Consider the following 15,642-nt stretch of genomic DNA (forward strand, 5'->3'; position numbering starts at 1 on the left):
GTTTTTTTTTTTTTTTTTCAAGTCAAGGGTATGATTTGAAGATATTAAGTTGCAGTTACTTACAAAATATTCATGGGAATGTGTCAAGTGCCAATCGAACCACATTAGGTCTAGTGTTGAGAAGTCTGAACTGGAGGTAAAAACTGGGAATCATCAGATTAGAATGGATGAGTCCACCAAAAGAAATCATAGAATGAAAACAAAAGAGGGTTGAGGATTAAATCCTGAGAAGCTTCAGCATGTATGTGTCAAATAATGAAGATTGTCTAGGGGTAGATCAAAGATTAAAGGGAAACCTAGGAGCTCATGGGAAACCAAGGGGAAGAGATACTTCAAAAAGAAGATCTGGGCCGACTGTACTGAGTACTACTGAGAGGCCTACTAAGGTGACAATCAAGAAGAATCCTTTGGGTGATCTCATGAAGAGTCATTTCAGTGAAGTTTTATATTTAGGAGCTATCCAAGCGGGAATGAAGACTGAAGGAGTGGGCAACGTGCGTAGAAGTGTCAAGAACCTTGGTTTTGTAAAGGTGGGGGTGAGAAATACAGATTATGGTGCAAGGAGACTGATCATTACTTTTTAAAATGAGAAACAGCAGAAAATGTTTGATCCTGATGAAATGATCCAAGAGAGATAGATAGACAGGGAAAGTTGGAGATGCAAGGAGAAGGGGGCCAGCTGGAAAAGCAAATAACTGGAGAACATAAGCATGGACAGGCTTCGCAGGAATGTGGCCAGAGCCCTTTTACTGTTATCCATGGAGAAACACTGAAAAGATTTATGCAGAGAGTTATTTAATTAGATTATTTTAATAGGTAAATCTTTCTGTCATTATGGGTGATGAATTTGAGGTCCTGATAAGTGGCTGAAAGCACCCATTTGGGAGACCATTGCAGGAACCTGGGTGAGAGATAGTAAGGCCCCCAAAAGGTTGGAGCATAGGTGAGACTGGGGGTACAACCAAGAGATAAGTCAAAAGAGTGTGGTGATTGGATACTTCCCACATTTTTAGATAAAAATATAGATGTCCAGGCTGATTTTCAACAGAATGTCTTTATGAATGAGGAATATATGTTGGCAATCGAATGGTTGATAAAAATCAGAGGAAAGTTGTTTTGTTTCTTTGGTACTCACAGCTGCTTGCAGAAATCAAATGGAAGGCTTGTCTCTCTAATTTTTTTTAAAGAATAACTTTAAGTAAATCTCTTTGAAGGTAGTATATCTTAAAGCTATGTGAGGAAAATCTCTCATTGGCAGCCTTGTCTTCTAGAATTTAGGCACTAGAAAGTTGACCTTGAAATAATTTGCTACCTCTGTCGTTTCTTATTGCTTATCTCAGGCCGCTGGCTTTTAAAACAGACTTGTAACCATCGTCACCACGTTTTTTTCCTACACTTCTCTATCAGGCAATGGCATGGTGGTCAGACCCTGCACAATGACATCTTTTCTACTGTTTTCTGGCTCGTCCATATTTCTCAGAACTAAGTTATTTTCCGTAACACATAACGGACCGTATTCTCCAGACTTCTTGATGTTGCCAGACCTCAGTGGACCTTTTTTAAAAAGTTCCACAATATCCTATTGTATTGTCTGGACTATCTCCAAATCCAGTTTTTAATTTCCTATTGGCTAAATTTTATTTTATTTTATTTTTTTCTTTTAGGCCTTGCGCTCATCTTCTGCTTATTGCTGGCTTCCCTCCTATGCTGTGAGAGAGACCTTAATCTCTTTTGGGCCAGCAGCCATGCCATTTAAAAATTCCTTTGGGCAGCTCTTCAGCTGGTTTTGCATCTCGTGGCCCCATTTCTTGGCTGGGCTGTACTTTCTCCTTCCTGGCCTCTGTTCCTTTCAGCAAGGAGTCTGAGGGCGGCATTTTCCCTAAGCAGAAACCCTACATCCTTTCCAATGTAAGGCCCTTTTTTGTATCTGTTTTCCTAAGATTCTGGCATCAAATATTTAACCAATTGCAGTTGGTCAGGAAGCTCTTGGCTGAAACAGTGGGTCATTTCCTTTTAATAAAGAGACTGGAGAACACCAATGCTGGATGTGGTCCTGGTCTTGCTGAGGCTGGCACGCTGTTGCTGCCTGCCGTGCTGTCTTCTAAAGGTCTTCTAGAAGGTCATTTTCTTTGGGGCCTACCACACCTCTGGTGTTTTTATTTTGAGTATGATGATGCTTCTAGTTTTAAGGACAAAGATGCTGAGAAGAGGAGGTCCTTGACTAAACAACCAGTCAGTAAATGATGAGTCAGTGAGTAGCAGAGACTATATTCTGACTCCCATCTTCATAGTGAACAGATGCCAATATGTGCTTTTTGGGCTCACAGTGTGGTCAGTTCTATTCATCATGCAGGAGGAAGCTGTTCCAGCAATCACTATGCTAAGAGCTGGTGGATGGTTTAGAGCCACCAACTTTGATTCAGAAGATTGTTCCTTGATAAGACTCCATTCCTTACCCAGCTCTGCCTCTAACTCCTGTGTGATCTTGATGTGAGTCCATTCCCCTTATTAGACCTCAATTTTATAACTCTTAAAATAGAGAGGCTGAACTAGATAGTCCCAAGTTTCCTTTTAAGTCAAAATGGACCGTGTGATTCATCTAAATATGTTCTAACAATATTAGAAAACAATGTTTTTCTCAGCTGAACAATAACTATGGAAATTTTCTTGTGAACAATTCATTACCAAAAATGACAGTCACATCCCACCACCCAGGTCCCTGGAGTATATCCTGGCAGCAGAAGGGAGGCTCATTAGTGAGCTCTTCCCCAATAAGAAGGTGTGTTCTGTCAGAACTGGGAAGAAGGAAATCAGCAAAGTGCAAATGTTGAGCAACTGAAAATTAAAATTAAAAAAAAAAAAAACTAATGAATGTGCCTTAAAAAAGACACCACTTTGCTAACAAAATGGACACAAATATATCTTTCTTATGATACTCATAGATTTTTCCAAACATATTATAGGAAATATTGTACAGTTGGTGGCACCATTGATGCTTGTTATGAAGTCCATTGTCAGGGTCTTTAAACACTTTTTTTTTAAGTTTCTTAGATAGTAAACAGGTTTAACTAGACTCAATCCCCTTTACAAAATCAAGCTCTTTTTTCATACTTTTTTTCTAATTTCATAATTCACCTTACCAAATGTTTGACCTTAACCATTACTTAAGATTGGGGTGCATGGTTAGAGTTCTGTTCTAATATGTTGAATCCCTGATAACAATCAGTAGGTTTTGAAAAGTGTATTATTATTGAGAAAGTGTATTAAGTAAAAAAACATGTGGCATAGCAAACTTGACTTATGAAACAGGTCAGTGCTTAAGATCCTCAAAAGTATGAATCTTTCAGTCATTGACAGCATTGTTACTTTTTTCCTGCATTTTTATTAGTGCATTATAATTGTACATAATAATGGGATTTATTGTTACACATTCGTACATGCACACGATGTAATATAATTTGGCCAATAGCCCTCATTCTGCCACCCATCCTATCCGCTGGTCCCTTTCCTCTCCCTTTGATTTTCATGTGATCACAACCCATCTTTCCATTTCTGTTTCCTAACTTCCACTTATGAGAGAAAATATACAACCCTTGACCTTATGATTAGCATAGTGATCTCAAATTCCATCTATTTTCCTGCAAATGACATAATTTCATTTTTCTTTATGGCTGAATAAAACTCCATCATATACATATGTCACATTTTCTTAATCCATCTGTCTGTCAGTGGATACCTATGCTGGTTCCATAGTTTGCTATTGTGAATTATGCTGCTATAAACATTGTTAAGCATGTATCACTATAGTATGATACTGACTTTTTAATTCTTTAGGATAAATACTATGAAGTGGTATACTTGGGTCATATGGTGGTTCCAATGCCTAGTCTTTTCAGGAACCACCATACTGATTTATAGTACTAATTTATAGTCCTCCAATAGTATGAAAATGTTCCTTTTTCTCAACATCCTCTCCTGCATCTATTATCGCCTGTATTCTTGATGGCTGCCATCCTAACTGGTGTGAGATGATTTGCATTTCTCTAGTTGCTAGTGATGTTGAACATATTTTCATATATTTATTAGCCATTTGTATTTCTTCCTTTCCTTTTTTTTTTCTTGGAGAAGCATCTGTTTAACTTATTTGCCCATTTATTAATTAAGTTGTTGGGGTTTTTTTGGTGGTGTTTTTGAGTTCTGAATGTATTCTAGATAATAATCCTCTGATAGCAGAGTAGACATTACTACTTTTAAAATGAGCTACTCGTAGTTCCAGTCACCTGGAGCTGTGTTCCACTTCTACAAATTTAGGTAATTTGTTACTGAGGAATTTACATCAGTGGCCCACTGTCCTTGCTCAGTGTATTCTTTCTCAGTTTCAGTTCCATTAAGTTATGAATATTTTTATCCATCTTTTCCAGTGACTAATATAAAGAACAAACACTTGCATGAGAAATCAGAAAGTCCTGTGATAGCATACCTAATTTGTCTATGTTGACAACTGAGAGGATTGCTAGAAATCACTCCAACGGGTCACATATCCTTGGTATGACTAGGGATGATCTCATTCATGACTATTGAAGATACCTAAGCAAAATTGCTCTAGTAGTTTTAACATTAAGCAAAAAGAAAACATGATATTGAATGAGTCAAAATTTAGTTTCCTGTTCCAAATTCAGCTTCAGCAAAACAGGAAAGCTTTCACTTGTTCAGAGTAACAATGGAAAAATGTTTCAGAGAACTCACATCATCAAAGAAAATTCTAATGGAATAATGTACTTTTTATATAGGTCATTAGAGAAGTGAAAAAAAGTGTTGTCCTCTTATTAAGCTATTACCTCACCTCATTGTTGAAAACATGAAACTTCAGAGAGCTACATTATATCATTTTTATAAAATAGTAGTTGTTGAAGAGCTAGAGTCCAGCAGGCATGTCTCGTTATTTTTTCCTATTCATTCAAATCCAAGGTATTGCTCATCTAAACTTTCTCGGTTAATCACTGTTACAGTAAGTCTGAGTCTGCAAGACGTCCAATAATTCATAGGCAGCTTGGGGCTTGTTCATCTTCAGGTCAATTATTCACTTCCTGTACTAGTGATTAGTAATAAGAAATACTCATCTGCTGTAATTGTGTAGACTTAATACAAAGAAAGCCAAGACATTTTACTTTAAGAATCTAGACCCAAATGCTAGTTGGTTTTTAGTGGCTGCTTTTCTTCCCTCCTCCCAGAAATAAACTGCTGGTGAGGGTTAGTCAAAGGCCCCCCACATTAAAAAAAAAATAGTGGCCCTGATAAACATAACAATAACACAAAATGCTCTGGGAGCAGAGAGGAGGGATCCTGAAATCCGCCCACTGGTAGCTAAAGAAAGTATCATGGAAGAGGTGTCCCTTGGGCTGACTTGGAGTTTCTGAGTAAAGCCAAGGCTGATAGGGGTAGGGATTCAGCAGGAAAAGGAGTGTGCACCAAGTCAGTAGGAAATTAGAGACACTTGGTTTTCAAAGAACTCTAGCACCCCAACAGGGCTGGTGTGCAGCTTGGGAAGGAGGTTATCTACGCACTGTGACCAGAGATGTGCACAGGAGCCAGATGACAAAAGAGGCTTGTTGCTTTCCTAAGGAGGCCGTTGGGGGTCTCTAGCCAAGTGGAGATCCTAAACATTCTGAGTAAGGGGATGGCGTGGGCAAGGTCATGTTTTAGAAGGAGCACATTTGGCTGGGAGACGGACAATGAGGAGTGCCAAGAGATACAAGGGCAGGATAGGATGAGAAGGTGAAGAGAGGGAAAGATGACATCAGAATTTCTGGTTGGGTGACTGGTTGGATTCACTAATGAAGGGAACCTAGGGAGAAGTGGAGGCAAGGTGATGAAGGGAATGATCGGAAGTTATCATGGACATGTCTGAAGGTTTTAGATAAAGAGCTTTAAAGACAGATGTTCGAGGCTTGGGAGAGACTGGGACATCATCAGTATATAAGTGCTACCTGAAGTTTCCAGCCTTAATTCCAGTGGTTCAAAGAATAACACAATCTGTTTGACAGTTGCCCATTTTAGGAAGTCTAAAATTAGCAGTGACCTATGTTAAGTGTTTAGACTACACAATACAGTTCCTGCTCACCACCGTATCAGTAAACAAATTGTAATCCAGTGTTGGGCTAGCTAACATTCAAAGTCATCCAGATCAGATTCATTGAGTGTCTTTGTGTTAAATGCTGTGAGGGAGATTCATGTGTTTAGATATTTAAATAATTCATTTGTTTCAGTGATTTCACTGAGTTTTCAGTTTGCCTTAGGGAGATGAGCGAGAGGCAAGAAGGGAAGAATTGGAGTGAGAGAAATTTCCCACTAAGGGCAGAAAGTGAGTATTTTAGTAGGACAACAATGAACTCAACTTCAGGCTTGATAAAGTTTGACATCGCAGGAGCAGATCAAATAGAAATAATTAAGACTAAGAAATATACTTGGGAGAAGATCCTGGCTGAGAATGAAGATTTGGGATTCATCCCAAGGGTTGTAGTCACTGAAGTTAGAGAGCCTGGGAAGGGGGGAGGGGGGAGTACTGAGCTTGCGGCAGATCCCAGGGGTCTGAGCCTTGGCAGACATCCTCCTTGGGCTGTGAAAGGGCAGTGGAAAGCCAGAGTGGCTAAAAATTAATATTAATATTCTGCTATTGAACATGGAGAAGGAAGTGCTCAAGAACTGGGTGTTCACCAGACTTAGAGGTCAAGAGTGAGGGACTGGAAAATGATCAGCGGGTTTAATGAGTGTGTCATGGGTGCCTTTTCTCATAGGAGTTTCAGTGGGATAGAGAGGTAAGGAGTGAGATTGTAGGTCATTCAGGAGGGGGAGAAAGAGGAGCAGTAAGGGTAACATAGTTGGTGTGTAATGGATTATGCTTCTACATTATGCTTCTAAGCACTTTGTACATATTTTGTTTAATCCTCACAGTAATTGTAAGAACCAATATTATTATTAATATTATGCATCTTGTGACTAATATTTCTGTATTACAGAGAAGCTATATAGTTAGCCCTTTGTAACTAATAGATCTGCATCTGGGGTTCAAAAATATTTGAAAAAAAATTGCAGCTATACAGAACATGTACAGATTTTTTAAAAGTGTCATCATTATTTTCTGAAGGATAGTTATAACAACTATATAGAATTTATACTGAATTGGGTATTATAAGTAATCTAGGGATAGTTTAAAGTGTATGAGAGGGCCTGGGGTGAGCTCAGGGTAAAGTACTTGCCTAGCATCTGCGAGACCCTGGGTGCCAAAGTGCATGGCAGGATGGACATAGGTTTTATACGAACACTGTGTCATTTTATATAAGAGAGTTGAAAATCCTTGGAACCAATTCCCAATAGATACCCAGGGATGACACATTGGGAAGTAAAACCAATGAGTGTGGCTGGTTCTTTTGAGACTTTTTGCAGAAAGGTTAAAACATGATCAAGTGAACACTTTTCAAGTCAACAGTTTTGAAGACAGCGGAAGGTCCCAGAGTGGAATAATAGAAGGTGGTAGAAAAGAGCACACAGGTGGAACTAGGGACCAGAGACCAGTCAGGATGGGAGAAAGGCCCATCCTTGAAGCCAGAGAGGACCATTATCTTCAAATTGAGAAAATCAGAAAAATGTTGACGCAGTTACTCACATTTTGCAATTCAGAAATGTGATGGTGTGAATTTATGCTTGATAACATCAGTGTTGGAAAATTAGGAAGTCAGGCAGCTTCTGAAAAATTATTGACTTATCTTTGTATTCTTCCAGAAAATTTCTTCAGCTTAGCTTTAAAAACTTTTTCTAAGAGAAAAGCTTGATTTTAATAACATTAACTCCTCCTAAATTCTGTCATGTGAAATTTAACTTGTCATTCCCTTCATCATCTGTTACCTGATTTCATTATTTAAACATAAAAGTAAAATCTTCTTCACATATTTGCATTTCCTTAACTGTTTCTTTGAAAACCTATATTTGGGGGACTAAATGAAGAGGTGGCAACTGGAAGTGTACAATGTGACTGTGAACAAGGACAAAGGGAAGGAAGAAGTATGAAGAAAATTAGTAACTAAGGATCAAAAAGAAGAGCCCCCATCTAAAAATCCGCTGTAACTTTGTAATTAAGAGTTCCTGTTTATGAGAGCATTTTTATTAATGGAACGAAAAAGGTGCAGGGTCATTGTCTGCCATTAAGTTGATAGAGAACAAAATGAGTTCATAATCAGCTATTCACTTCAATAGCACTGACATTTAGGACCTCGAGTGGCTATAACTTAGGGACAGGAAATCTTTTCTCATGAGTAACTGCGCCTGGCTGGCTATTCTGCTGAATTCATCAGATCCTTTCTTGACTTCACAGGAATACAGTGTAGAAAAGATCAAGGTTGTCTACAGGGTTGAGGAACCATTGCTTCTTGCTACCCACAACTCTGCCCATAGAGCAGTTGTTTTCATCTTTTCCTCTGTAGAACTATAACTCCCCTTGGAAATGAAGAGTGGAAAACATTTGGGAAATGCTGACCATGGCACTTGCAGCAGTCATTTAGATTTAAAAACATTTCCTGAGGAAAAGCAAATGTTTTCTCACAGACCCCAACGTTTTGCCTATTAAACCATTTTTGTCATCAAAACATTTTATTAATATGTAAAATGTTTGCAAAGTTCTTTCTGTGTAAACATGATCATTTCATACTAATCAGGTGTGCTGAGTACCTCTGTTCATCCATTAATATCCGGTGTTTGTCAGCCTGTGTTTGTTTTGTGTCTGATGTTAAATGTCTTTCTTGCAGATATTGATGAATGTGTAAACAACACTGTTTGTGACAGTCACGGGTTTTGTGACAATACAGCTGGCTCCTTCCGCTGCCTCTGTTATCAGGGCTTTCAAGCCCCACAGGATGGGCAAGGGTGTGTGGGTGAGTTTTTAGAATTTTTCTCCCAACATGTTCCATGTGTCCCTTTCTAAAAGTTATCAACAAGAGGAAATTTTAAATAGCAATCTTGGGCAGAATTTGCTTTTATCATATAAAATGAGATTGGGCAAATCCTGTGGCTTCTGAAATGGAGAGGAGCATTGATAATTACAGAAGTATGACTTTAAATTGAAGTATGTGTTTAAAGGACATGTGTTTAAACCCTTAGTTGAGAATGCAGCACTCTGTAACCCTTGTGGCCCAGGAAGCAGAGTCTGCAGCATGGTATAGGTAGTCCATCATGGGAATCCAGCTCCTCAGGCGGTGCATTTAAGGAAGAGCGTTGGAAAGAACTTCGGTTTCCAGGAATGACACCAGTAAACTGATGCTCTTGATTGTGCAACTCTGTTCTTCAGTCCGTTTTGGGATTGATGGTGCTGGAAAGAATCTTGAATGTCATCAGATGTCCTAAAATATCATCCAACACATGCTCCTAGAGAAGAGATTTTGTGTTTCATTTTCTGATCAGCTGATTTCTGCAAGTCAATGTCATTATGAAACATGCTTGCAATTAGAGTGATTTCTTGGGAAACAGAAGAAAGGTTATAAAATCTGAAACTTCATGCATTAACAAGGCTTTTTCTTTATACTTCTTAATGGAGAAAAATAGCTCTGTTTACTACAGGGCAAATGGCACTTGAGGTGAAGTCAATAACTTATTGGTTTGAAAATTTGCAAGGAAAACAAGTTATTTGCCATCCAGATAATACTGCGAAAACAAAATCTATTTAGAGGTTAAATGATACCACTTGAATAAAAACTGCTTCTCTGGGATTAATTATGGAATTTAGTTAATTCACAATCATATTAGTTAATTCCCAACTACATTAAAAAATAGTCATGTAGTTTTGAGCATAAACACAGCTAGCCAAGAACACATATAATTATTCCAGAATTAGCCACAGGAAGACATCTTGGCTATCTGATAATACAGCCAAGACTATTCTAATCTCTCCTGCTTCAGTCCCCTTCCTACCAAAACCAAAATGATTAAAAATTGCCTGACATTTGCTTGTACTGTGACTAAATGGGCACTGTGATTTGACTGAAATTAGGTACCATCTCCAGACCCTGTCCCTGCTCCCTCCCTTGCCCTCAAGCTGAGCTTTAACCCTCTTTCTGTTTCCAGAACACCTTCAGCAAATTCTATCATAGCACTTACAATCTTTTGGGAATCATTTATTTGTGTATCTGCTGCCTGCAGCCTTCTTCTCCAAGTCCACAACCTGCATGTGATTGTGAGCTTTCTGTCTCCCTTCCCTGGAATGGGCACTATGGTTGGCCTACTCATTAAATTGTGTTTAACTATTAACTGATGAAATATCAGATGTTGACTCCACATGGTCCCTGAACCCCTGTTTAATATTCCTTTCCAGCCAACCAGATGAGCACACTGACCTTTTGTTGATATTTCAGTATGGCACACAAGACACACCCTTAGAAGGGGATATTTGTTGTCATTTTGGTGAACTCAACAAATGTCATTTTTTCTTTTTTTCTTTTTTTGGTCCTATTAACTGAGGACTGGGGATGCAGCTCTGTGTAGAGTACTTGCCTACCATGCATGAGGTCCTGAGTTTAATCCCCAGCAAACCTCACCCCCCAAGATCTATCTAACCATATCTATAGATACACACACACAAACTGAGCACCTATTATATGCACTTCACCACACTGGATGTTGTGCAGCATTTCAGAGATGAGACAGGTTTGAGGCCAGTCTTGGGCTGTCTTCTTTCCTCTGCTTAGACCCTACACACCCTCCTGCTCATTGTCACCTACTCATCCTTCAGATCTGGGCTACAATGTTAATTCTCTAAACCACTCTTGCATGAAAGAACCACTGTTCCCTACTTCACAGAGCTCTGTATTTTTCATTTCTGGCACTAACGAAGCCTGTGAGATTTTCTTGCTGATTTCCCTGAGGGCAGGAGTTGGGCCTGACTGACTCATCATTGCTCTCCCACATACAGGCTGGGCCACATGGCCTGGCCCATATAAGTAAGTGGGAAATATTTCTTGATTAAATGAACGTATCTGGTGGGAAAGAGCTCAATAGCCATGTAAATAATATGAGTTGGAAAGTAGAAAGTTTCATATGACATTTACCTAAAATTGATAAATGTGAACTGGCAAATTCCTAAAGTCAACTTTTCTGGTCTAAATAATAACTGTCTGTATTGATTAAATATTCCAGTTCTGCTTTACTTTATGTTATAATATCTTTTTATAAATGAAACCCAGCTCATTGGGTTTATATTTGTTTACAAACAAAGTGAAATGGGAAGCTGAGGTTAATTATCTAAGTAAGTCAAAACCCATAAACCTTTTGTCCAATAAACTGGATATAGCAGGGGAAATAGGATTTTTTTTTCCCTGAATGGTTTGGAAAACTGCTCACATTTTTAACAGTGTATAAACCATCTCAGAGTGTGCTCATGAAGCTGGTGTGTGTACATGTTTAATGCATAAGACCCATGAGCATTTCAGATGTCAAGTGAGGTACTTTGCTGAACAGGACAGCCATTAATAAAACTTTTTGGAGAAGCAAGGTAAAATGTACGATGTAGTGATTGGCCTTTCTTTAGGGTTTATTGCACATCCTTTAATAAATCATATTCACAATGAGATGACTTGACTGTGTTGTAATTATATATATTTTAAGCACAGAAAAATAATTCCACAAAATAGAAATTACACTGTGGACATCGACAGAATTTGAAAAGGTATAGTGAAACCAGTATTAGTTATTGGACCAATTTGGTTCACATGAAAATTAATGCACCCTGATAAATGCTTATAGCTCTTACAACCCAAATTCTAATGTTAATTTATGGACCTTTTGGCTGCTAGTAAACTGTACTTTCAGACATTTAAGTAGATTTTTAGCATTTAAAATGAATTTTAAGTTTCTAGGCTTGCTGAAGTGCCTGTGCTTCTAATTTTTTCTGGATTTAAGGACTGAGAGTAGAGTGTTGGGCCATTTCTGACTTTGAATATATTGAAAAGTCATGGAAGACCAAACTAGATGTTCAAAGGGCACATACTATTATTTCCAGTGCAATTCCAGGGTGTCCCTTAAAACTAGAATTGGAATTTAAACCATTATTGTGCATGTTCTCAGTCCTTTCATACAGACAGCTACATGAGCTCTGCCTTTAGGAGCCTATTCCCTGAAAGAGCAGATGGGGTTGGCCAGCTTCCTGGAGAGCACCTCATTTCCGGAAGGCACTACTGGCTTTGGCAGTGCTGGCAGAATGAAGAGCTGTCCATACTGACACACGCATCTCACTTGCTCTTTACTCCCTTTGCCAGATGTGAACGAGTGTGAACTCCTCAGTGGCGTATGTGGTGAAGCCTTCTGTGAAAACGTGGAAGGGTCCTTCCTGTGTGTGTGTGCTGACGAGAACCAGGAGTACAGCCCCATGACTGGGCAGTGCCGCTCCCGGGCCTCTGGAGGTAAGTCCCAGTGGTACTGGGCAGGGCACAGAGGGCCCTGCTCAGAACCTGAACCTGATGGGCGTGGGCCAGACACTCCAGGAGTGAGGTGAGGAAGAGCCTAATGTCCTGGCACAGTTCTGAGGCTGGAAGCTCCTGTGTCCATCCCATCCCCTCATCAGTGGAAATAGGATGTGGGTCATGACTGTTTGGGCTAGATGGCGTCTAACAAGCCTTCCAACCCAAGACGTCATGAGCAGAGTAAAGGATCCAAAACAATGAGAACATTTGCTGGGTCCTGCCTGAGACTTAGGGAGCTATCAGCTCGGGTTTAATATGGCATTGTCTCATTAAGTTACATAATCCCCCTTTCTTGGCCCATGGAGAAATGTATCTTGACACTTCTTTAAATGAAAATCAACATACAGGCCTCTCAGGATCTACAAAGACTTCCACTTGGAATTCTTAAGGTGTTTCTCCTGAATCTGGCCTATAGAGTTGCCATGTTTGCATTTATTTAAAATTTGATTTAGACTGCGTTGTCACTGTACAAATTGAAGTGGAGAGCTGAAAGTTTTCCAGATAAATTAATCAACTTGCAGATCACAGATCACCCTTTTAGTTGTGCCATGTAGTTAAAACTTGGTTGTATTTTAAGACAAGCAAAAGGCCAAATGGTCCTTTGAGAGCCAAATAAAATGAAACTTAGACCATTTTAATTTATTCCTAAATATCAGTCAATTTTATCTACGCTCATATAATAGCTTTTACTAATCCTCTATAGGGGACACTTGTCTTGTGTAAAATAGCTATTTTCACAAGTTATCGAGAATAAAATATAAAAATATGTTCATCCCTACATTTTATGTTTTGATTACTAAGTATAGTCAGGCAAGGAGGTACAGAATTAAATGAGCAGACAATTCAAATACATTGTCTGTGGAGGGGAAGAGGAAGGTTATTGCTGAGGTAGCATTGCTGTTCATTCAAGTGACCACCATTGTGGTATGCATGCCATAAAGAAAAGACATTTAATCTTAGTTGTACCCATGATAGCAAAACATGAAAATCTGGTTGGCCTAAGTAATTACCTTTCTCTTATTTGTCTTTGGTTCCATAGGGTAGCACTTCACCCACAGTATTATTTTGAATGAATAACAATATATCATAATATTGTATAGTCAATTTTTAAGGGATCTATAGGAAGATTAAGTCGTCATAATAAATATAAATGCATATGATACAATGTGAAGTGAAAAAAGCAAGCTATTCTAATGATCATATTCTGCAGAGAGGGGGAGATTGAGGATACAGAAAAAGATAATTTATATCTTTATGTAACTTTTAGTTTTTTTCCTTTATTTTTCAAACTTTCTGTAAGACTTCAAATGGGAAACCCAGTGATCTGGTCCATCATCTCTTTCTAACTGTGTAAACTTGGGCATCTCAACATCTATGAGATTTAGTTTCTTGCCTTTAGAATGGAAAAGTTTTATTTACTTCACAGAGTTTTACACATTCTATTTATTTATTTTGCCCATAGTTATTTTTTGATTAATTTCTTGTAGATTTACAGAGTGGTGAGATTCACTGTGGTATATTCATATATGTAAGTAGGAAAGTTATGTCAGATTCATTCCACTGTCTTTCCTTATTCCATCCCCGCCCTTCCCTTCATTCCCCTTTGTCTATTCCACTGATCTTCTATTCTTTTTTTATTACCCCCTCTCCCCCACTTTATTGTGGATTAGCTTCCTCATGTCAGAGAAAACATTCAACCTTTGGCTTTTGGGGACTGGCTGATTTCACTTAGTCTCCAGATCTGTCAATTTACCAGCAAATATCATAAAGTCATTCTTCTTTACAATTGAGTAATACTCCATTGTTTACACATTTTTAATGAGATCACATGTGTAAAGTCACTTGTTAAGAGCCAAGTACAATTCAAAATCTCATACTCAGCCATGTCCCAGACACAGCAAGGCTATTTTTCATCCTTTCATGGTCTCTTCTGAAGTGGTGGATCTTTTGACTACAGTTATTTTTGATCCAGGTCATATAATCTCATTAAAGTACATATCTTGGCTCCCAAAGTTTTCTCATTTCTTTTTTTCAGACATTAATAATGCCTTAAGAGGATCATGAGGTAATCTGAACCATTTTTGCTGAACTGGAGCAGCTCACTGTAAATTGTGCTTATTATTTATTTGAACTTCTGGCAACTCTTCTCATAGCATTGCTCCTCATCTCTACTTTTTAAAAGTTCCTAACACCTATTCTGCCTTTTTCCTTTTAGTCTGGTTGCTCTCTCATTGACTATCTCTTTCTGGAATGTTCTTTCAGTCAGAGTTCACTAAGTACCCTCCTGCTTTTTCAAAGAACATAATTTGGAATACCTTGTTCTATAATGTTGGTCTGACAATAAATACATAGTGGTTCCTTCCTTTTAATTTATCTAACATTTCTGGATTTTTGCATGTTTTTTACCATAGTTCTCTGGCTTCCTAAATACCACACACAGCCAATTTTTTATTGGTTCATGTATGTATGATAACAACAATCAAAAACTGGTTGAGCTTACTAAGCTGCATAGTTCTTGGCATCTCGGACTTCTGCCATACCTCAATTTGTATAGTTTTTGGTGAAAATCAGTCTTAAGACTATCTTACTACCATCTGTATTTAAAACAATTTCCTATTGAAACTGGTCTTGAAAATCAGGATCGGGTCCTCATTCCCCTGGTACTGAAGACTGAACACCCAAGAAATGCTGAGACAAGAGTAAAAAGTTTTATTTAAAGGATAGAACAGAGGGAGACTCCTCTGGAGAGGAAGGAGTATGGAGATGGTGCCCAAGGGAATTTGAGAATTTCTTGCCTCTTTTATAGATTTTTGGCTTCCTTTCTTCTCACGTCCTCTCCTCCTCTTGTCTTGCCTCTGTGACCAAAAGCAGGAAGAGAGCTGTCCAGGGGATGATTGCTTAGGTTAGAAAATGTAATCCTTCCCCTCCCCCAGAAGTTGTTAGCAACCAGGTGATGGTGAGTGCTATCTATCCATTTCCTTTTCTTTGATAATTAGCTAACTGTCCTTTGCCCTGGTCTCACTACCAGTATCTGAAAGACAAAGTTTATCCCTGAACTTCAAGGAGAACTTCACTTCATTGAGCCAATACTTGATCAGTTATTTGAAAAGGGTGATTAAAACTGGAAATTATTAAAAAGATA

At 38.5% G+C, this 15,642-nt stretch overlaps 1 protein-coding gene across 7 annotated transcripts in view; it reads left to right on the plus strand.

The window, feature by feature from the left end:
• The window catches only part of Ltbp1 (latent transforming growth factor beta binding protein 1), a 393,004-nt gene that overhangs the window by 336,860 nt on the left and 40,502 nt on the right, over nt 1-15,642 (plus strand). For 4 of the 7 annotated variants that reach the window (XM_046441615.2, XM_046441617.2, XM_046441618.2 and 1 more), the window contains 2 exons: nt 8,799-8,924; nt 12,297-12,440. In XM_046441615.2, coding sequence (XP_046297571.1) covers nt 8,799-8,924; nt 12,297-12,440 — 270 coding nt within the window. The remainder of the gene's footprint in view (nt 1-8,798; nt 8,925-12,296; nt 12,441-15,642) is intronic. The other 3 variants (XM_046441616.2, XM_046441619.2, XM_046441620.2) reach the window with 1 other exon arrangement.

This window comes from Marmota monax, unplaced genomic scaffold (genome assembly GCF_021218885.2).
Source record: "Marmota monax isolate L192 unplaced genomic scaffold, Marmota_monax_Labrador192_F-V1.1 WCK01_AAM20220418_F8-fsc00010, whole genome shotgun sequence".
In the NCBI taxonomy this organism is placed as follows: domain Eukaryota; kingdom Metazoa; phylum Chordata; class Mammalia; order Rodentia; family Sciuridae; genus Marmota; species Marmota monax.